The sequence below is a fragment of the Somniosus microcephalus genome, chromosome 13 (genome assembly GCF_052327205.1).
Source record: "Somniosus microcephalus isolate GS21.2 chromosome 13, FLI_Smic_1.0, whole genome shotgun sequence".
NCBI lineage: Eukaryota > Metazoa > Chordata > Chondrichthyes > Squaliformes > Somniosidae > Somniosus > Somniosus microcephalus.
Window position 1 is genome coordinate 165,369,238 of NC_140999.1, and position 22,548 is coordinate 165,391,785.

The 22,548-nt window shown below is 45.0% G+C and overlaps 1 protein-coding gene across 3 annotated transcripts in view; it reads left to right on the forward strand.

Annotated features, from left to right (window-relative positions):
• Positions 1-22,548, forward strand: part of asxl1 (ASXL transcriptional regulator 1) — a 90,524-nt gene that overhangs the window by 19,343 nt on the left and 48,633 nt on the right. Inside the window, exon 2 of one of the 3 annotated variants that reach the window (XM_086005525.1) lies at positions 17,543-17,651. The exons of the other annotated variants lie outside the window; for them this stretch is intronic. Coding sequence (XP_085861651.1) covers positions 17,574-17,651 — 78 coding nt within the window. The 5' untranslated portion in view covers positions 17,543-17,573. The remainder of the gene's footprint in view (positions 1-17,542; positions 17,652-22,548) is intronic. 3 annotated transcript variants of the gene reach the window in all.

Consider the following 22,548-nt stretch of genomic DNA (forward strand, 5'->3'; position numbering starts at 1 on the left):
CGGCATCCTCCTCGCAGCACACACGCCCACCCAGCTTTGTGTCGTCACAAATTTGGAGATATTACATCTAGTTCCCTTGTCTAGATCATTAATATATACAGGAAACTTTTTGTGCTATCCGGCACCGACGGAACCGAGCTGTTGCCGTTCCCTCAAAACTGCCGAACACTCCAGCGCTAATGTTGAAAGATACGGAAGCTTCTGAGCTCCGTATCTGTTAACAAACCCAACAGCTTCTAAACAGTCCAAGCGTCTCTGTAGCTTAGCAACAGCTTCAGCAGACCTTGCAGAGCTTGACTGTTGAGGAAAAAACCTAACAAAAACGGCACCTGATTTTTGCCGGTGGCTCGAGCATCCGGATAACACAAAGTTTCCTGTATTGTAAATAGCTGGGGTCCAAGGACCGATCCCTGCGGTACCCCACTAGTCACTGCCTGCCACTCGGCAAAAGACCCGTTTATTCCAACTCTTTGCTTTCTGCCTGCCAACCAGTTCTCTATCCAAGTCAATACCTTGCCCCCAATCCCATGTGCCTTAACTTTACACACTAATCTCTTATGAGGGACCTTATCAAAAGCCTTCTGAAAGTCCAAATACACCACATCCACTGGTTCTCCCTTATCTATTTTGCTAGTTACATCCTCAAAAAATTCCAGTAGATTAGTCAAGCACGATTTACCTTTTGTAAATCCATGTTGACTTTGTCCGATCCTGTCACTGTTTTCCAAGTGCTCTGCTATTACATCTTTTATAATGGACTCTAGCATTTTCCCCACTACCGATGTCAGGCTTACCGGTCTGTAATTCCCCGTTTTCTCTCTACCACCTTTTTTGAATAGTGGGGTAACATTAGCTACCCTCCAATCCATGGGTACTGTTCCAGATTCCATCGAATGTTGGAAGATGATCAGCAATGCATCTACTATTTCTAGGGCCACTTCCTTAAGTACCCTAGGATGTAGATTATCAGGCCCTGGGGATTTATCGGCCTTCAATCCCATCAATTTCCCTAACACCATTTCCCTACAAATACTGATTTCTTTCAGTTCCTCCCTTTCATCAGACCCTATGTTCCCCGGCATCTCTGGGAGGTTATTTGTGTCCTCCTTTGTGAAGACAGAACCAAAACATGTATTTAATTGCTCTGCCATGTCTTTGTTCCCCGTTATAAATTCCCCTGATTCTGACTGCAAGGGACCTACGCTTGACTTCACCAATCTTTTTCTCTTCACGTATATATAAAAGCTTTTACAGTCAGTTTTTATGTTCCCTGAAAACTTACACTCATATTCTATTTTCCCTTTCTTAATTAATCCCTTTGTCCTCCTTTGTTGAATCCTAAACTGCTCCCAATCGTCACGTTTACTGCTTTTTCTGGCCAATTTATATGTCCTCTCCTTGGATCTTGTGCTATCCCTAATTTTCCTTGTTAGCCACGGTTGAGTCACCTTTTTTGTTTTATTTTTATGCCAAACTGGGATAAACAAATTCTGTAGTTCATCCATGCGGTCTTTGCATGTTTGCCATTGCCTATTCACCGTCAACCCTTTGAGTGACATTCCCCAATCAATCCTACCCAACTCGTGCCTCAGACCATCGTAGTTTCCTTTATTTAAATTCAGGAACCTAGTCTCTTGAGTCGACTACTTCATTCTCCATCTTGATGAAGAATTTGATCATATTATGATCGCTCCGACCCAAGGGGCCTCGTACAGCAAGATTGCTAATTAATCCTTTCTCATTACATAATACCCAGTCTAAGATGGCCTGGTTGGTTCCTCGACATATTGGTCCAGGAAACCATGCCGTAAACACTCCAGGAATTCCTCCTCCACAGTATTGTTACTAATTTGGTTAGCCCAATCTATATGTAGATTAAAGTCACCCATGATGACTGCTGTGCCCTTATTGCACGCTTCTCTAATTTCCCTTTTAATGCCATCCCCAACCTCCGCATTACTGTTTGGAGGTCTATATACCACTCCCACTAACGTTTTCTGCCCCTTGGTATTTCTCAGTTCTACCCATACAGATTCCACATCATCAGAGTTAATATCCTTCCTTACAATTGTGTTAATCCCTTCTTTAACCAGCAATGTTACCCCACCTCCCTTTCCTTTTAGCCTATCTTTCCTGAATATTGAATACCCCTGGATGTTGAGTTCCTAGCCTTGGCCGCCCTGGAGACATGTTTCCGTAATCCCAATCAAATCATATTCGTTTACCTCTATTTGCGCAGCTAATTCATCCACCTTATTACGAAAGCTCCTCGCATTAAGACACAAAGCCTTCAGCCTTGTTTTTTTTAATGCTCTTAGACCTATTAGAATTATTATTTACTGTGGCCATGTTTGATTTAAACCGTTGATTTCTCTGACTGCCACTTTTGTTTTTCTCCTTCCCATCTTTTGCTTTTATCCTTGTTTTCCTTTCCTCTGTCTCCCTGCTCAGGTTCCCAACCCCCTGCCATTTTAGTTTAAACCCTCCCCCAGAGCACTAGCAAATACTCCCCCCTCGGACATCAGTCTCGGCCCTGCCCAGGTGCAAACCGTCCGGTTTGAACTGGTCCCACCTCCCGCAGAACCGGTTCCAATGTCCCAGGAATTTGAATCCCTCCCCCTTGCACCATTCCTCTAGCCACGTATTCATCTGCAATATCCTTCTATTTCTACTCTGATTAGCACGTGGCACTGGTAGCAATCCTGAGATTACTACCTTTTTGAGGTCCTATTTTTTAATTTACCTCCTAACTCCCTATATTCAGCTTATAGGACCTCATCCCGCTTTTTACCTATATCGTTGGTACCTATATGCACCACGACAACTGGCTGTTCACCCTCCCCTTCCAAGATTTTCTGCAGCTACTCTGAGACATCCTTGACCCTTGCACCAGGGAGGCAACACACCATCCTGGAGTCTCGTTTGCGGCCGCAGAAACGCCTATCTATTCCCCTTACAATAGAATCCCCTATTACTATAGCTCTACCCCTCTTTCCGCCAGTCCTGTGCAACAGAGCCACCCCTGGTGCCAGGAAGTTGGCTGCTGCTGCTGCCTTCCTCTGATAAGCCATCCCCCCCCCCCCCCAACAGTACTCAAAGTGGTGTATCTGTTTGAGAGGGGGATGTCCACAGGGGACCCCTGCACTACCTGCCTGTGCCTAGTACTCTGTCTGTTGGTCACCCATTCCCTTTCTGCCTGTCCAACCTTTGCCTGCGGTGTGACCAACTGATCAAACGTGATATCCACGACGTCCTCAGCCTCGCAAATGGTCCAGTATGTATGTCCAATTGAGTATGTATCCAATCGCAGCTCCAGCACCGCAATGCGCTCTGCCAGTAGCTGCAGTTGGATACACTTCCTGCGCACATAATTGTCAGGGACACAGGAAGTGTCCCTGAGTTCCCACATAGTGCAGGAGGAGCATACCATGGCACCGGGCTGTCCTGTCATGACTTACCCTTTAATTAATTGCAATTAAATGAAATCAAATCAATCCCACCAATTACACTACAGTTAAATGGTATATTTAAGGGCCCTGGTTTATAAACAGTCCCCGCTACACCACAGAGACTTTAGAAATTATAAACCACAGAGTTAAAGTTTATAAAGAGAGAAATACTCACCAACCAATCACTTACCTGCTTTCTGGTGACATCACACTTCGATTACTTTTTACTTCTCTCCCTCTCTCTGAGTTTGGAGATTAGTACACTGAGGCCTACCTGAGCCTCTGGGGCCTTTTTATATCGCCGCCGCCGAGATTTCTCCTGCCACCGTAGGGGAAAGGAAATCAGGAATTCAAGAGATCTGTAGTGGACCTCAAGAGTTCTTGATGCTAAGTGTAAGATGCCCGTGTGTGTGGGGGAAGAGTGAAGTTGAGTGAGGCATGGAGGGCACAGAAGCTGAGGTTGGTGACCAGCAAGTTAAAGTAGAGTTTGAAATCACCTAAAGGGGTAAGTGAGTTGCTTGATGCAGAGACTGACGGCAGACAAGATGGAGGTGATTTCTGTGAGGAAGGCACTGAGGGGACAATAGACTGGGATCTTGGAGAAGTGTGGTAGAGGGCGAGAGGCTCAAAGTGGAGAAGAAGCCAGAGTAATGGGGGAATTGGCCAGGTGCAATCTGGAGATGAGTGCCACAATGCCTCTGGAACAGTTGATGGGGGAATGGTGCTACAGCTTCAGTGAGTGGGAAGGAGTTGCCATTGGTGAAGCAGGCTTCAGTTAGCCTGCTATGTCCTCTAGTCCACTTTTCCATTTTGCCGGATGATAAGTAGGAGCCTAACTGGAGGGTAATGGGGAATATATGGTGGAGACCACCTGTGCTTTGGGGGTGGAAGCAAAGTGGGAGGGGGGTGGCGGGGAGGTGGTGGAAGAGGCACGGGAGTTGCGATTTTGCAGATTGTGTGTGGTTGGTGGTCAATTATCAGGAAAAGACAATAAGGCAGTTAATGTGCAGTGATTATTGGTTAGAGCTGCTGACGTGCAGTTTGAGGCAAGGAGAAGTCGTACACCTGTCCAGGAATAGCAAGAGCCTAGAGCATTGGAGGCAAAGGAATTCTCGTGGGAAGAGCAGTGGGGAAAGAGGCAGGCCAGGTGCTGTCTCTGGGGGAAGGTATGAGAGGCAGAGAAGCAGGAGGAGGACGAGATAGAGGTAGAGCAGCTCGAATCTGGTAGCCATTGAATGCATGTAGTTATCATGTTGTGCATTAAATTTACGCAGGAAAATTTTTACTCCCCTTTGGCCTCTTCTATTCCAATTTTAATGGTAAAGTAAAATAAACTGTTGCATTTCTTGTACTTTATAGTGATTTTACATTTTCTGTAATTAAAGTTTTCTGATTAGGAGGGGAACAATCTGCTGCAGGCTAACATTATGCTGATTTTGATAATCGAGCAACATTTTGGAGAGTTTCTTTTTAAAGCCAGTGCAACACTTGAGTGTGACAACCTTCAACATGCTATTAACAGACCAGCGGGTTATTAATGCTGTTTGAGTGATGTTGCTGTGCACAAAATGGCTGCCACACTTACCTGTATAACAGGGACTGCACTTCAAAAAAAAAAAAATATATATATTTTTACATGAAGCATTTTGAGATGCAATGAGGTACTATATAATTGCAAGTTCTTTTCCTTGCTAAAAGATGGTTTGTAGTTTGCCTTTGCATCTCTTTGCGACACTGCTACCATTATGGGCTTACATTTTCCAATTCCGTTCCAGTGACACGATAGATCATGTTTTCTATATCTGATGAGGGTTGTGATGGGAAGATTTAATTCTACTGAGAAATCACTGTTTGAGATACAGCACAATACCTTGTATATGCATATATGTAGCATAGTTTTAATCCATTGCTGAAAAGCACAATTGTAATCCTATAGTAGGAGTTCCTGTCTCTGGTACTATATCACTGTATTCTTTGCTGTTCATAAACCTACTCAAACTGCTTCTACCAGATATACCACACAAAAACAAAAGCCAAATGTCATTATTTAAAATGCATACACCATAAATTGTGTGTGTAAAACAATGCTCAACAAATCATTGATGGCAGTAATTCAGTGTCTGGGTTATGCCTGCTTTATAAACTGCTCATGCTTTGCCTGTGTGGTTTGACATTGTCAAAATGGCAGGATTTGAATTATTGCTTTGTAATTTGTTAGACATCTCTTGGACTAAGCTAAATATTTGCTCTATGGAAAATATGAAATGTTCAGACTTTACTCATTTGTAAAAATTAGATTCTCGCACTTTGTCTTCTCCCAAACATTTCAGTATGGTTCAGTGAACATTATAGTTCAGACTTGCTACGTTAAATTCTCTTTAGCCTGAAAATCGCTGAGAGCGCAGTTATTGCACTCCTGCTTAATGCACTCGCCTCAATCTGTCTCTGCAGTTTTGACAGCGGGGTTAGCCCGGTTTATTATAAATGGGTTAACGCCTCTTAAAATGGCAGAGAGGAATTTAATACTGAGCGTGCTACACGTTGATCTGATAACAGCAATTTCTACCCCATTGCTTTTTAGTCTAAACTTCAATAGGATTTATTTTCTTTGCTCATTTCCATCCCACTCCATCTCATTCTTTTCACCTACTTTTTCCTCTTTTTTGCTAATTTGTTCTTGGGATGTGGACAATACCAGCGAGGCAATATTTGTCTCCCAGCTTGGTTGCTCTGAGGGCATTGATCCAACCGTGTAGCTTGGTACTGCTGTCATGTATAGGGGTGACGGGTCTCAATATGGACAATGGCGATCTAGTTGGGTTTTTACAACAATCTGGCAGCTGTTATGCTCATTTTCTGGCACTAGCCCATAAATGATTAGATTTATTGAGTTCACTTCCACAACTTTCCATGATGGGATGACCTCCGGGTTGTTAGTTGAGTACTATAGCCACTAAGCTACCATATCTACTGATAACTTTTTGTGTTCTGTTTTCCATTCTCCTTTTCATTTCCTCCTTTTCCCTCCCCTAACTATATTGGCTGTAGAGAATCTAGTAGAACAGATGCAAGTTGAGCCAGGTCAACTAGTGCAAACCATTCCTGACCTGACGTATATACTTCCCCATACAGTCATAGTGATCAGAAAATGTTTTCCTACAACTTTAAACTGTGGATCTGTGGGATCTTGGTGTCCGTGTTCCTTTGCCGACTGTCCCGCATTCACCACAAAAACATCCGGCACATGGCCCAAATTCTTACCCTGCCCATGAACTGCAGTCCCAACACAAATTCCCCAGCCTTCAGCATTGTCTGGCTAGCTCCCCTACCCAGTGTTTCACAGCCAACACCATAGAACATTTCTTCTGCACCACATAACCTCCCACCTTAAAGGACAAATGAGAGATTGAGGTTGAAGAAGACAGAACAATAGAAAATAGACAGATGGAAAAGAGGCGAGAGACCTAGAATTGAATAGAAAGAGAGAGAGATGAACAGGACAAAAAAAAGAGCATCAGTAAAACAGACGAGTAAGAGAGGGAATGTATTCTCTGACTTGCTGTAAGCGACATCATTTGAGATCCGCTAGTATTTCAGTCCTACATTAAATCTTCAACAATTATATTAAAATGCTTTTTATCATCTCCAATGGGTCAGTTGCTTAAGGTAATGAGTAACTGAAGGGCTTGAAGAACAAAAAGGTCCCAGCTCTATGCTAAGTTAACTGATGTTGGTGAAGGTGATCGTAGGAGCACTACAATTGACCTAGCGCCCCAGATTAAGGGAAAACCGCTCGGGGTTCCTGCTTCTGATCACTATCCAATGATCCCTAATGGAAGTGCATGTGTGGAGATTGAGTAAAATCCGGGTCGGGCTTAGGTGTGATGTTTCTCCATCAAATAACCTGCTAGCACTCATTGTTTAGGCTCACTTGATGAATTATACCCCAGTAAGCAATCAATGCCTTTGAGAAAATTTGCAGAAAAGAACACTTTTATGCATCAGTGTGCTAAATAAGAATCGACCTGTTTTCAGACTTGCTACACTGGCAAAGTGCCACAGCATTGCTATGTTAATTTGGCTTAAGCTTGGTTGTAAATTGTTCAAAGCTTATTTGGATAGAGCAAATGCTTGATTTTTAAACAGGTACTGTAGTTCAATTACAACTACAGTTACTCAAACATGATTCATGGGAATTGATGTCTTGGAAGCGTGTGTGTAATCCCATAGAACTCCAAATAAATTCGTATACCTCCAGAGTGAAGGATTTTCTACAAGAATGTTATATCTTTACCGTTAACATTTGAATTTCCTTTTATATATTTAAAAAAAAAGTTTAATGACACTTTCAGCCATTAAAGTCACATTTGTAGTGAGCTGAAAAGTATGTTTAGGCTTATTGTATAAATAATGGAGTGCGAGATATGGTTTGACATGCGAGATGGGCCCCAGGGCTGTGAATGTTTAAACAGATGGCTGCAGCAGTAAGCTTTTTAAGAAGTAGAATAGACTCCGTTTTTTGAGTAAATTCAACCGACAGAACCTACTATGGTCGTGGAATTGTGCCATGTGAAATTTTATCGGCATTTTTGTCCGAGACACACTATTTTCATACTCTTGTCAGAAATCTAATAGTTTTGAATGCACATTGAAACTTGTTAATTGTAATATTTATCTTGGCTATTAGTTAATATAATTGTAAAATGGAAATTACTGTCAATTAGATTTTCTATGTGTGCAGGGTTGTTCATTGCATTTTAATCTTGCTCATGGACTTTTAAGTTGTGCCTTTTTTAGTGATTTTTAACATTACCCTCCAAGGGTTGGTGGTGCTGCTGGTTCCTTAGTATGTGGACTTTGCGCTCCCAGTAACGACCTGAATTTAAACTTGCTGAATTTACTACAGTAAATACAACCGCCAGGTTTCCTTGGTGTTCAGACCTGATGAATCTCAGCAAATTTCCATTAGTGTTGTCGCCAGCTACGCGAGACGCATCTGTTAGGAGAGTGCACCATCAACACCCTTCCAAGGCTAGTGTACAAGCAATTTAAGGAATTTGTTGAGCTTTGCCCTTTTTGTTGTGAATGCTAACCCCCTCTCCCTCTCTTGTTGTGTGAGGTACAAATTCTAACCAATCTGCTCCTATTGTGGTAAATTACCCTACAGCTATTGTTTTTTTTGCTGCTGCCAACCTAATGGATCAAAAGTATCTTCGGAAAATGCCTCTAATTAACTTTTGTGCAAAATTGCTAGGAACCTTGGTTGGCTCCTTGCATTTCTAACTCCTAATTTAGCGTATCCTAAGATTGTTCCTTTTAAAGGAGAAACGAAAGAAGCTTGTTTTAAATGCATGTAGTTCAAACCTGGTTTCATGTACCTGTTCTCTGTCCCTCCTGTCTGGCAGCACCTTTGGTGATCGAGCCCTCAATTGTCTTGGCTGCACAATCTGGAACCGCTCTGCTTTGCTACTTTGTCACAGGTCAGCTTGGCTTTGTTGGTAGCAAACTTGACTCGGGTTATTGGTTCCAGTTAGGGCTTCCGTATAAAATATAGGCTGATGCATGCAGTACTGAGGGAAGTGCTATATTGTTGGAGGTGTTGTCATTGAAAACCTACATTAAACCAAGCCCTCGTGTGCACTCTATCTGTTTTGCTTTTACTCTCTTTCTCGTTCCTGCCTCTCTGCACCCACAAAATGGTAATGTGACGGTACAAGTGCCACCAACCCTCCAGTATCTCACCCATGTAACCACATTCTTCATGTGGGACCCAAGATAGTAAATGTTGGCTCATTGTTTGGCCGTAGAGGGGGTGGAGCATCACCGTCTTGCTGATAATCTCCTTGAATTTTTAGTCAGGATGCCTACATCTAAACTCTTAACGGTGGTGACCTTAGCCCATGAGCACTGAGCCAATTGTGCTCCCACTGCTGTCCCTGCCCTATGTTTCTAAACTATTGCACTCCTGAAGTCTTTCCACACAGACTGGGGCTAAAACCTGGGACCTTCATGTAGCACTGAACCATACAGAACATCACAATACACCTAAACAAAGGCATCAGGAAAGCCAGCATTAGAGATCTTTAATGAGAACAAATTGGTGGTGTAGAGATACAGCTACAGTCCTAAGTGACAGATTTAATGTTGAATTGGCAGCTAAAAAGTTGTCTGTAGTCAGCACAATAGGAAACTACAGTGAAACTACACCGAGGGTTTGATTTTGTGACATAGTGGAAGACCTTGGGGCGGCACTAGGGTTAGCTTTCAGCTGATCATGGTGAGACTTTAGTGCTAAAAATGTTATTATCACAAGATGTTGGCTTGTTTTTAATCAGAAGTACTTGAATTAACCACACATGAGAAATGTGGTGCTAATGGGAAGAAAATAATTGCCACAATACCACTGTGTGGTAAACCACTTTTATCGTTCACTATCGTTACACTATAGTTATCACTGTTATATCGTTACTCTATGGTTATCACTGTTCACACTGTTGTATCACTATACGAGGTCGCCTCTTGTCACGCTGTTATACCTGGGCTGACCACTGCTGACTCCGCCCATGGCTCCACCTACCTGCCCAGGTATAAAGGTGGTCGACTGGCTGGCATTCCTCCTTGTTGGATCCGATCACCCACGAGGGTGGGCTCTGTTATTTAGCCAATAAAAACCTATAGTTACTTTTCTTAACTCGTCGCTTTTCATTGGATGAATTGATAGGTATATCAATTTTATTGGCTAAATTTTAAAATGTCGTTACTTGAGCAGCCAAACGACCAGCCAAAAGACCAGCCAGACGCCCAGCTACAACAGCCACAGCAGCCGGCCTGGCTGCGAGCCCTCCGACCACTGTACCTGGATCTAAACCCACAGGCAGCAAACTCAGCCCTCGACTTCGAACACTGGCTGAGCTGTTTCGAATCCTACCTGGGAGAATCCGGCGTGCCTCAGAGATCCAAGCTAAGAGTTCTGACCGCCCAAGTGAGCCCTAAAGTATTCGCACTCATCCGGGACCTTACTACATACGAGGCCGCCATCAACCTGCTGAAACAACAGTACCAGAGCCCGGTAAATTCCATGTATGCCAGACATCTCCTAAGATCCCGCCCGCAACAGCCAGGAGAGTCTGTAGATGAATTTTTACGGGCGCTACAAACACTCGGCAGGGACTGTGACTTTAAAGCGGTAACGGTGGCAGAAAATACTGAAGATAATATCCGCGATGCCTTCGTGAAAGGCCTGCGGTCCGACTACTCACGGCAAAGACTGCTTGAAGCAAAGGACCTCGACCTGAACACAGCTGCAGCCCTCGCTCGCTCCCTAGAAGTGGCCCATCGGGACCTCGAGGCGTACTCCAGGTACTGTAATTCGCGACTCTGGACCGACCCCGACCGCAATACCCCTCGCAGCGCCGCCCCTGGGACCTACCTCGGCGTCCCGGACCCGATCGGGACCGCCACCCCCGGTACCGGCTGCGACATCGGAGCCCCGCGATCGGGCCGCCGACTGCTGCTTCTGCGGCCAGGCGAAACACCCGAGGGCACGCTGCCCAGCGAGAAACGCGACGTGCTCAAGCTGCCTGAAGAAAGGCCACTTTGCTAAGGCCTGCAGAGGGAGATCAACAGAGGCCAGCAGTGCCTCATGCGAGTTGTGGGGGCGGCCATCTTCCATCAAGGCCACAGATGCCAGCATCCCCACGTGAGTTATGGGGGTGGCCATCTTTGATCCAGGCAACCGACACCAGCAGTGCCTCATGTGAGTTGTGGGGGCAGCCATCTTCTCCGCCATTTTGTCCAACCTCGTGGGCGCCGCCATTTTACCCACCACACTCGACCGCCACCTTGCCTCCAGACCCGACCACCGCCTCACCCGCAGACTACAGCAGCTCGCTCAGCCATACACTAGCCTCCGTCACACTGGACCAAGCCCGCCTGCATCACCTGTCCAAGTCCATGATGGACATCAAAGTAAACGGCCGCGCCACGACCTGCCTGTTCGACAGCGGAAGCACGGAGAGTTTCATCCACCCAGACACGGTGAGCCACTACTCCCTCACTGTCCGGCCAACGCGCAACCGGATCTCGATGGCATCGAGGTCCCACGCCACAGACATCAGCGGCTACTGTGTTGTGACCCTGTCGGTTAAGGGCACGGAGTATAAAAATTTTAAACTCCTCGTCCTGCCCTAGCTCTGCGCTGCCATCCTACTAGGGCTGGAATTCCAATCCCACCTCCAAAGTGTCACTCTAGCATACGGTGGACCCCTCCCCCCCACTCAGTCGACAACCAGCAGCTTTTAAACCGCCTACTGCGTAACACCTGCTGCCTATCCACCCTCAAGGTCCCGCCACCTTCCCTGTTCGCTAACCTCACCCCCGACTGCAAACCCGTCGCTACCAAGAGCAGGCGGTACAGCGCCGGGGACACAGCTTTCATTAGCTCTGAGGTGCAGCGTCTCCTGAAGGAGGGCATCATCGAGGGGAGCACCAGCCCCTGGTGTGCCCAGGTCGTAGTCGTTAAGACTGGCAATAAAAACCGCCTGGTCATCGACTACAGCCAAACCATAAACCGGTACACCCAGCTGGACGCATACCCCCTTCCCCGCATATCTGATATGGTCAATCAGATTGCACAATACCGAGTATTCTCTACCATCGACCTTAAGTCGGCCTACCACCAACTCCCTATCCGCCCTGAGGACCGCCAGTATACCGCCTTCGAGGCGAATGGCCGCCTCTACCCCTTCCTTAGGGTTCCCTTCGGCGTCACCAACGGGGTTTCGGTCTTCCAAAGGGAGATGGACCGGATGGTTGACTAGAACAGGCTGCACGCCACATTCCCCAATCTAGATAACGTCACCATCTGCGGCCGCGACCGGCAGGACCATGATGTTAATCTGGAAAGATTCCTCCGTACGGCCCAATGGCTGAACCTCACCTGCAATAAGGAGAAATGTGTGTTTAACACCTCGCGCCTTGCCATCCTCGGCTGCGTAGTAGAGAACGGAGTCATCGGCCCCGATCCCGAAAGAATGCGCCCCCTCATGGAGTTACCCCTCCCCCACTGTCCAAAGGCGCTGAAGAGAACCCTGGGGCTCTTCGCCTACTATGCCCAATGGGTGCCCAATTATGCGGACAAAGCCAGACCCCTCATGAAGTCCACATCCTTCCCCCTTACGGAGGAAGCGTGCGCAGCCTTCTCCCTCATTAAGGGAGACATTGCTAAGGCCACAATGCACGCGGTGGATGAGTCCATTCCTTTCCAAGTGGAGAGCGATGCATCCGACTTCGCCCTAGCCGCTACCCTTAACCAGGAGGGGAGACCGGTGGCCTTCTTCTCAAGGACCCTACAGGGCCTTGAGATCCGACACTCGTCGGTCGAGAAGGAGGCCCAGGCGATCGTGGAGGCTGTACGACGCTGGAGGCATTACCTGGCAGGCAAACGATTTACCCTCCTCACTGACCAGCGTTCGGTCGCTTTTATGTTTAATAACAAGCTGAGGGGCAAAATCAAGAACGACAAGATTTTGAGGTGGAGAATCGAGCTCTCCACCTACGATTATGATATCTTGTACCGGCCAGGTAAGCTGAACGAACCCCCTGATGCTCTATCACGAATTACATGCGCCAACGCGCAAATTGATAGACTTCAGACCCTCCACAACGACCTCTGCCACCCCGGGGTCACCAGACTTTACCACTTCATTAAGGCCCGCAACCTGCCCTACTCCATCGAGGAGGTCAGGACCATGACCAGGAACTGCCAGACCTGTGCCGAGTGCAAACCGCATTTCTTTAGGCCGGACAGAGCAAGCCTGATCAAGGCCACCCGCCCCTTCGAGCGCTTGAGCATCGATTTTAAGGGGCCCCTCCTGTCCTCTGACCGTAATGTGTACTTCCTCAACATTGTTGATGAGTACTCCCGTTTCCCCTTTGCCTTCCCCTGCCCAGACATGACCAGTACCACGGTCATTAAATGCCTGAACGACCTCTTCGCCTTGTTCGGGTTCCCAAACTATATACATAGCGACCGGGCCTCCTCCTTCATGAGCGAGGAACTCCGTCAGTTCCTACTAGCGAGAGGTATTGCTGCAAGCAGGACCACCAGCTACAACCCCCGAGGGAACGGCCAGGTGGAAAGAGAGAACGCGACTGTATGGAAGGCCGTCCTCTTAGCCTTAAAGTCTAAGGGCCTCCCAACCTCCCGCTGGCAGGAAGTCCTCCCGGCAGCGCTGCATTCCATCCGGTCACTACTTTGCACTGCCATTAACGCCACCCCCCATGAACGAATGTTTGTTTTCCCCAGGAAGTCGACTACGGGAACCACGCTACCAACCTGGCTGACCTTTCCGGGGCCCGTCTTGCTGCGAAAGCACGTGAGGGCCCATAAAACGGACCCCCTGGTCGAGAGGGTGAACCTCCTGCACGCCAACCCCCAGTACGCCTATGTGGCATACCCAGACGGGCGGGAGGACACAGTCTCCTTACGAGACCTCGCACCCTCGGGCATTCCGGAGACACCACCTTTTACCCCCCCACCCCCCCAATTCCAGCCCAGGTAGATGGCATGCCGGAACCCCACGAGCCTTCGCCGACCACGCAGACACCAGCATTAACACCGGATAATGCAACACCGCCGCTGCGACGATCAGAAAGGCTTACGAGGCCTCCGGACAGACTGACATACCAGAACTGGTAGTACACTTCACCCCGCCGGACTCAAATCTAAACAAGGGGTGAATGTGGTAAACCACTTTTATCGTTACACTATAGCTATCACTGTTATATCGTTACTCTATATGGTTATCACTGTTCACACTGTTGTATCACTATATACGAGGTCGCCTCTTGTCACGCTGTTATACCTGGGCTGACCACTGCTGACTCCGCCCATGGCTCCACCTACCTGCCCAGGTATAAAGGTGGTCGACTGGCTGGCATTCCTCCTTGTTGGATCCGATCACCCACAAGGGTGGGCTCTGTTATTTAGCCAATAAAAACCTATAGTTACTTTCTTAACTCGTCGCTTTTCATTGGATGAATTGATAGGTATATCACACGGGAACCATTCTGCAGTCTGTACATCAAATATAATCCTATTGGGAAGAATCTCCATCTCTGCCCTTTAATTACTTAGCTAATGTGTGGTTCTTGTGGTACTTGTTGTTTGGGTATGGGCAATGCTGGCCTGGCTGTATTTATTGCCCATCTATATAGATAACCTGAGAAAGTGGTGGTGGGCCTTCTCTGAACAGCTACAGCCCTCATGGTGACAGTACTCCCATGATGGATTTAGATCGGGGAATTCTAGGATTGTGACCCAGCAACCATGATGGAATGTGATGTGTGGAGGGGATGGTGTATTTGTGTCATTGCTGCTCGTGTCTGTCTCCATACTTGAGCTCACGGGGCTGGGAGCTGCTGTAGATATAAGGTTTTGAGTTGCTGCAGTGCATCCTGCAGATGATGCATACTGCAGGTATAGTACATCCGTGGTGGAGGGGTTGAATATAGAGTCCAGTGTCCAGGCCGCTGATGCAAGCAGACTGTTTTACCTTAGATGGTGTTCAACTTCTTGATTGTTGTTGCCACTGTATCCATCCAGGAGAATGGTGATTATTCCATCACATTCCTTACATTTTGGGATGTTGGTTAATAGATACGACTCTGTGAATACGACTACATCAAGTTGTTGTGTGACTAGTCTGTGGGAAAGCTGCTCTACTAAATTGAGCGCAAGTCCACAGTTGGTGAGGAGGAATTTTCCAGTTGACTGGGCTTGGATTGTCCAAGTTTTGAGCTGGTCCAATGCCTAAGTTGTTGCCGATGGGTCCATCTGCTATGCCTCTTGTTCTGTTTTGTAGCAATTGTTTTAGAACTCGGTGGTTTGCTAGATGACTGCAGAGGGCGTCGAGCAGATATTGTGGGACTGCACTCTTGTATAGCCCCATGATAGGTTGTGATTTGTGGGGTATAAATTGTATCCCATAACTGCTCCTCGTGTTCTCTGTTGAACTGTTGTAAATTGGGTTGCTGAGCTTCTTTTGAGTAATGATGGGTGCAGTTCAGCATTGGGATATCTAGCGTTACCCGAGGAACATAGCACACAGAGGGAATCTTTCCCAGTCTGGCATATGGGTCAAATCCTGGCGCAAACATCAACATTTCCTAACTGCCCATATATAGCTTTACTCTGTGCCTTTTTTAGGAGCAGAACTTTAAAGAGTGTACATTACACAGGCCAGCTAGTTAATAGGAATGTTCTGATAACAGGAGTAATTGTGAAATCGATTTATCCTCTGTACAGTCAAATGGGAAAGCTTCTGGTTTTTATTAACAGTTGAGATGGTCTGTTATATAAACATGATTTGGACACCACTGAAGCCCATCCATGTTGAAATTAAAGACTCAAAGTTTTAAACAAAACAAATGGTCAGAATTTTATACCCATTTAGTTTAACGAGTGATCTGACCCATTGCAGGTATAGAAATGCTTTTGAGAGCATTCAGTTGCAGATCTGATAACAGTTCAGCTCTTCAGGCGCTTAAGAAGGGTGTGCCTAGTATTGTAATCCCTCAATACATGGTTTCTGCTGCTGAATACTTTCATTGGCCTATGTAAGTAGTTATTGAAGACTGGTACTGCAGCATTTGTTCATAGTACAGGTTCAACTGCTTTTACACTGATGCTTCATGTCCCCTAAAAGCAAGCCATGGTCCTTGGAGTTGCAGGATCCCTGTTTTGTGTTGAAGTCCATTTGAGTTGGGTGTGAGAAACCACCAGTGAACTGTGCTGCCAGCTGATTTAAATGTTCTGACTTGAATCATCATTAACAACTGAAACATATTAAGATTTTGCATTGTTTGCTGATGCCATGCCAGAGACTTATGTCACTCCATGAGCTTGTTTCACAGCCACTGTTTTGCAGTGGGTTGACAATTGGGTGTAGCAGAACATATTATGGGCATATTTGTTTGGGAAATGATGAGGTAAATGGGATAGCTCCTCTCTGAAATGTGAATTCTGGTTCTGCTCCCTGCGAGGGATGTTGGTGCACATTTGGGTGTTCATTGTCCATGTGAAGCCCTTCAATAAGGGGAACAATATGGTCAGATCCAATGTCAACCACATACTCTGCCACCAAAATATACCTTTACCTTAACCTCAGATTGTCCCTTATTCCAGCAGCTGGATTTTCTCTTGCAGACACTATCTACCTTATCCCCTCTAACTCAAAGCACCAATCCAATTCATGGCACTTTATGTAATGGACATTGCCCCCCTCTTAACTAGATTAAGACTGATGAGAAAGATGGAAAGTGATTAGTCAACCTCCGCTAGGTTGCAGCCTGTACCAGAGGTTAAAGGATAGCCTACTGACTAAGCATTCACTTCTCTGTCATTGTCATTGATGTGTTTTCCTGTGTGTTCAGCCTTCCATTATCTGAAACTGTATTCCAATCAATATAATTTAATTCATCCTTGATCACAGGCAATGTTATAGGACCCAGAACGAAGCCTTGCATGTCAATTAGGGGTCTGAATATAGTTTCAGCTGTACAGATGGGTACATCAAAAAACCAATTATCCAAAAATATGCAGCAAAATAATGTTAAATAAATTGAGGTATAAAAGAATATTTCAAACAAATGACTTGTATCAGCAGAAAATGATATGCCTATTAACAGTATTGGAAACTTCTAGAAAACTTTTTTAGGTCCTAAAATGATAAAGATAATTCCAGAGGAGTGTAAACATCTACTGTATTTATGCCATTTATGAAGCACCAACTATGAAATGCTTCAATCATTAATATTTCAAGCTGACATCTGAAGCAAAATGGTGTAGACTAGCGGAAATCAAAGGCTTGGGAATTGGCAAGCAGTATTTGAAAATCCAACTGCAAAGTTATTTTAATTAAAACTTTGGCTTTTATCATCAATCTGGCTGCTGTTTTTGGCATATTTTACTTTTACAGTTTTAAAAATGATAGGGAATTTGGCCAGTTGGAGCAGAATATGTACCACTGTGCCAATCTGAACTTTATATGAGGTATTTACATAAAATGTGCTTTTTAATCTATTTTATGTAGTGGAACATCTCCCTTGGCATGTCTGAATGCTATGCTTCACACTAATTCTCGTGCAGATGATGGAATGTTTTACAGACTTCCAGGGCGGATGGGTCTTTATACATTGAAGGTAAGAACTATTGCACCATCTTGTTGCTGTAACTAGGGATTTCCAAGTATGCTGTTGTGAGTAGCACAGGTGCATACCGTGGATCTCTGGTGGCCCACGTATAAAGTTCAAGTACATGTTCCCTTTAATTTGTGTATATGTCTAGTTGCAAACGTTCGCAAATCTTATAATCTAGCATTTATCTCGCAACGTGGCAACAGACCTAAAGAACCGCCCTTTCCAAAGTTCCAGACTCTCAAAATCAAAACTGGAGAAACCAGCAAGTAAGAAATATAAACACGGATAGGACTGAGTTACTGGAGCTTCAAGGGCCAGATTGCTGGGACTCCAGGGCCACATGTAGCCCACAGGCTGGAGATGGGACAGCTCTGCTCTGCTGACTCTTGTATACTGCAATCCTTTTCTTTTAAAGAGAGGAAAAGTCATCCCGTCTATTTACTGTTTACCTTACGTTTCAATATTATCTGAGAGGAGCAGTTGCTGCAGAGGAAATATTTTCACAATAAAGTACCTACCCTCTTGTCCTGTTAACTGGATTCGCTGAAGAAGCTAAACAGTACGCCAAGATTTTGCACCTTTTGGACTGAGCCTGATGTCCGCATCACTGTGAAGGCTAATGTTAGTTTGAGGGGATACATGTGAGGGAGTTGGGGGAGACACAGTATTGTTCCCCCCCCCCCCCCCCCCACCGGTAGAAGGAGGTAGTGGGTGGGCAGGGGAACATGGGAGAAAGGAAATCAGGAGGTCAAGAAATCTCAGGATTGTCAATAAACTCTTTGTCCAAGCCCTAGTCAATAGCAATATCTACTATTAAGCTGCCCTGAGGGCAGTAACATTTTGAGAATGCTTATTGCTGGTATCCTTTAAATGACTTCTTTTTTTATATCTGGAGTTTGCCCATTGAAGATGGACAGAACACAAGATAATAATGAAGTGGTGTGTATAATCCACCCTTGAAAGTTGAAATCATGTTTACAGTCTAGTACTGGGTTGTTGTTGACCAATACATTTTGATCATGATATTTATCCTTTAGCAATAGCTGTTTGGCCTGGAAATTAAACTGATGTTGTGGCTGCAATAGTTTTTTTGGAAGGGGCTGTATCCTCCAAGCACTTAATCCACATAGTGATTTGGGCATCTCAGTACTGTGTCGCTGCAGAAAGCAGATATTTTTCATTTCCCCCCACCCCTACATTCATGCTCTTTTTGTCCCTAAAGAAAATTTGATTCAGGTTGGCATTTTGAAAGACTCCATTCTGAGGCAAATCCAGTAATTGCATGCACAATGCTTTCAATGCTCTTACATTTTGCATCTAATTTTCATAGCTTTCTCTCTAATGGAAGTCACATAGTGGGTATCTTATGAAAGACTTGTATCATTCCTCAAGGTATTGAGTATTTTCTGTATTTGTTTAAGTTTGTTTATTAACTGCTACATGTTAGCAAGCATCTGTTGTATTTATTTAGGGACATTTGTATGCTGCAGCTAGAGTCCACTGTAACAAAATCGATTGAGACTGGTTCAGATAGAAGGCCTGAAAAGCTTGTGTTTTGGTATCAAATGATGTGCTTTGAATCTTGTTTCAAAACCCCTGCTTTAACATGTGAAGGATAACTGTCTGTCGTTGCTGGTATAAGGGACAGAGTTCTACGCAGCAACCTTGAATGATTGTAATTCTGCTTGTGTAACTATGTAAAGCCTTGCTGCTGTTATTACTTGTTAAATCCTTGATTTTTAAGATTGAAAGCTGGCGGCGATCTGCTTTAAGTGCTGTGACTCTTGTAGTTCTGCTGTATTTAAGGTCCATTGGAAAAAGTGAAGGTCCAATACCCATAGCACCAAAATTGAAGGCAAGAGGTGACTTAAGTGACGGAATCTATTTGAGGTTGAAGGAGATGGGCCAAAATATTGACCATCGTGGTAATAAATCGTACTATTAGTTGGACTTGCTAGAAACTAGAAGAAACCATGTGGCGGAAGAATTTGAAGAAGCCATATTTCAGTACATGGAAGAGATCAAGATGTCGTGATTCCGCTATTGCACGGTTAAGGTTGGAGGTTGAACGCTGAGGATGGCTAATCAATGTAGAGTGGAATTAGTAGCAAAATAGTGGATAGAGCTGTCTAATAATTGGAACACGCCATTGATATGAAGAAGGAACTCAGTAGGAGAGAAGACCTCGTTTTGGGAGAATGCCTGATTTGAAAGAGAAACAGTTAAGAGGATGAGCCATTGACTACAGCGTAGAGAGTGCTATATGATGGCATGTTGCATAGATGTGCCAGATGCTAGATAGCCCTTGAAATCCAAGGCAGTGAGTGGTGATTCAGAAAAATTTAAGAGCAGAGTTCCAGCAGTGTATAAGATGGGTAGTGCAACAGCCATGCTGAAATAATACTCATCACATCTCTAGAGGATGGAGTATTTGAACAAGAATTTATTTGAGCTGATCAATGGTCTCGACTTTTGGCTGTAACATTCGATGAACAAGAAATGAGCTTTTTACATGGCCTGTTAAAGAGGATTATGGTATTCCATCAAAAGGCAGATGCATGCTTTGTAAAACGCTGTCATTGCTAATTGTGACACATCATTTTCTATGATTCCTTCAACTTATTCAACAACATCCTGTCACTTGTTCACCTCTAAGATAACCAACCCAAGGAGTTGTATGTTTGAAACTGAGAAGTGAATGAATATTTTGTATCCGTCTTTACAGTAGAGGACACTAAGAATATCCCAACACTCGACAAACGGGGTTATAGCGGGGGAGGAGCTAAACACGATCAAAATCACTAAGGAAGTGGTACTCGGTAAAATAATGGGACTCAAGGCGGATAAATCACCTGGACCTGATGGCTTACATCCTAGGGTCTTGAGGGAAGTGGCGGTAGGGATTGTGGATGCATTGGTAATAATTTTCCAAAACTCCCTGGACTCAGCAAAGGTCCCGGCAGACTGGAAAACTGCTAATGTAACACCCTTATTTAAAAAGGGCAGTAGACAGAAGGCTGGAAACTATAGACCGGTTAGCCTAACATCTATGGTAGGTAAAATTTTGGAGTCCATTATTAAGGAGACAGTAACAGGACATTTGGATAATCATAATTTAATCGACAAAGTCAACATGGTTTTATGAAGGGGAAGTCATGTTTGACAAATTTGCTGGAGTTCTTTGAGGAAGTAACATATAGGGTGGATAAAGGGGAACCAGTGGCCGTAGTGTATTTAGACTTCCAAAAGGCATTTGACAAGGTGCCACACAAGATTATTGCTTAAGAGAAAAAATCATGGGATTGGGGGTAATATTCTGGCATGGATAGAGGATTGGCTATCTAACAGAAGGCAGAGAGTTGGGATAAATGGTTCATTCTCAGACTGGCAATCAGTAACTAGTGGTGTTCCGCAGGGGTCAGTGCTGGGTCCCCAACTCTACAATCTATATTAACGAGTTGGAGGAGGGGACCGAGTGTAACATATCAAAGTTTGCAGATGATACTAAGATGGGAGGGAAAGTAGTGAGTGAGGAGTACATAAAAAACCTGCAAGGGGACATAGACAGGCTAAGTAAGTGGGCAGAGATTTGGCAGATGGAATACAATACTGGAAAGTGTGAGGTTATGCACTTTGGCAGGAAAAATCGTAGAGCAAGTTATTATCTTAATGGCAAGAAACTAGAAAGTACTGAAGTACAAAGGGATCTGGGGGTCCTGGTGCACGAAACTCAAAAGGTTAGTATGCAGGTGCAGCAAGTGATTAAGAAGGCCAATGGAATGTTGGCTTTCATTGCTAGGGGGATAGAATATAAAAATAGGGAGGCATTGCTTCAGTTGTACAAGGTATTGCTGAGACCGCACCTGGAATACTGCATACAGTTTTGGTGTCCATACTTAAGAAAAGACATACTTGTTCTCGAGTCAGTACAAAGAAGGTTCACTCGGTTAATCCCGGGGATGAGGGGATGGACATATGAGGAGAGGTTGAGTAGATTGGGACTCTACTCATTGGAGTTCAGAAGAATGAAAGGCGATCTTATTGAAACATATAAGATTGTGAAGGGGTTGGATCGGGTGGATGCGTGGAGGATGTTCCCGATGATGGGTGAAACTAGAACTAGGCGGCATAGTCTTAGAATAAGGGGCTGCTCTTTCAAAACTGAGATGAGGAGGAACTACTTCACTCAGAGGGTGGTAGGTCCATGGAATATGCTGCCCCAAAAAGCTGTAGAAGCTACATTATTACATAAATTTAAAACAGAAATAGACAGTTTCCTAGAAGTGAAGGGAATTAAGGGTTACGGGGAGCGGGCAGGAATTTGGACATGAGTCTAGGTTCGGATCGGACATGGCCCTGTGGGTAACGGAGCGGGCCCAGGGGCCGTGTAGCCTGATCCTGCTCCTATTTCGTGTGTCTAATTCTGTTAGATTCAGGAGATGGTTCTGTGATAGTGGATTGGCGGTTAGGATCAGATCAGCCATGATCTTATTGAATGGCGGAGCAGGCTCGAGGGGCCGATTGGCCTACTCCTGCTCCTATTTCTTATGTTCTTATGTTCTTAAGTGCTTGGCAGCACCCTATAAGTGGGTTGGTAATGTCATGACCAACCGGTCATGACAAAAGTTGAATTTTCAGTTCAGAAGGTTAAAAAAAAACATTCCTTTCTCCCCTCCCTCCCCAGTTCAATTGTATCTACCTCAAGTGATTTTGGTTGGTTCTGGTTTTTCAGATGGGAATCGACCAATGCGTTCTGTGTTAATTAACACTATTATTCACAAAGTCTTTACAGAACTCGGTGAGAAACAGAATGAGGTTTCATATTGAATGATGAGTCTCTCACTAAGATGCCTTGTTCTGAGATCACTGTTGATAATGCTCATGAGCCAGTCAGTGGGGG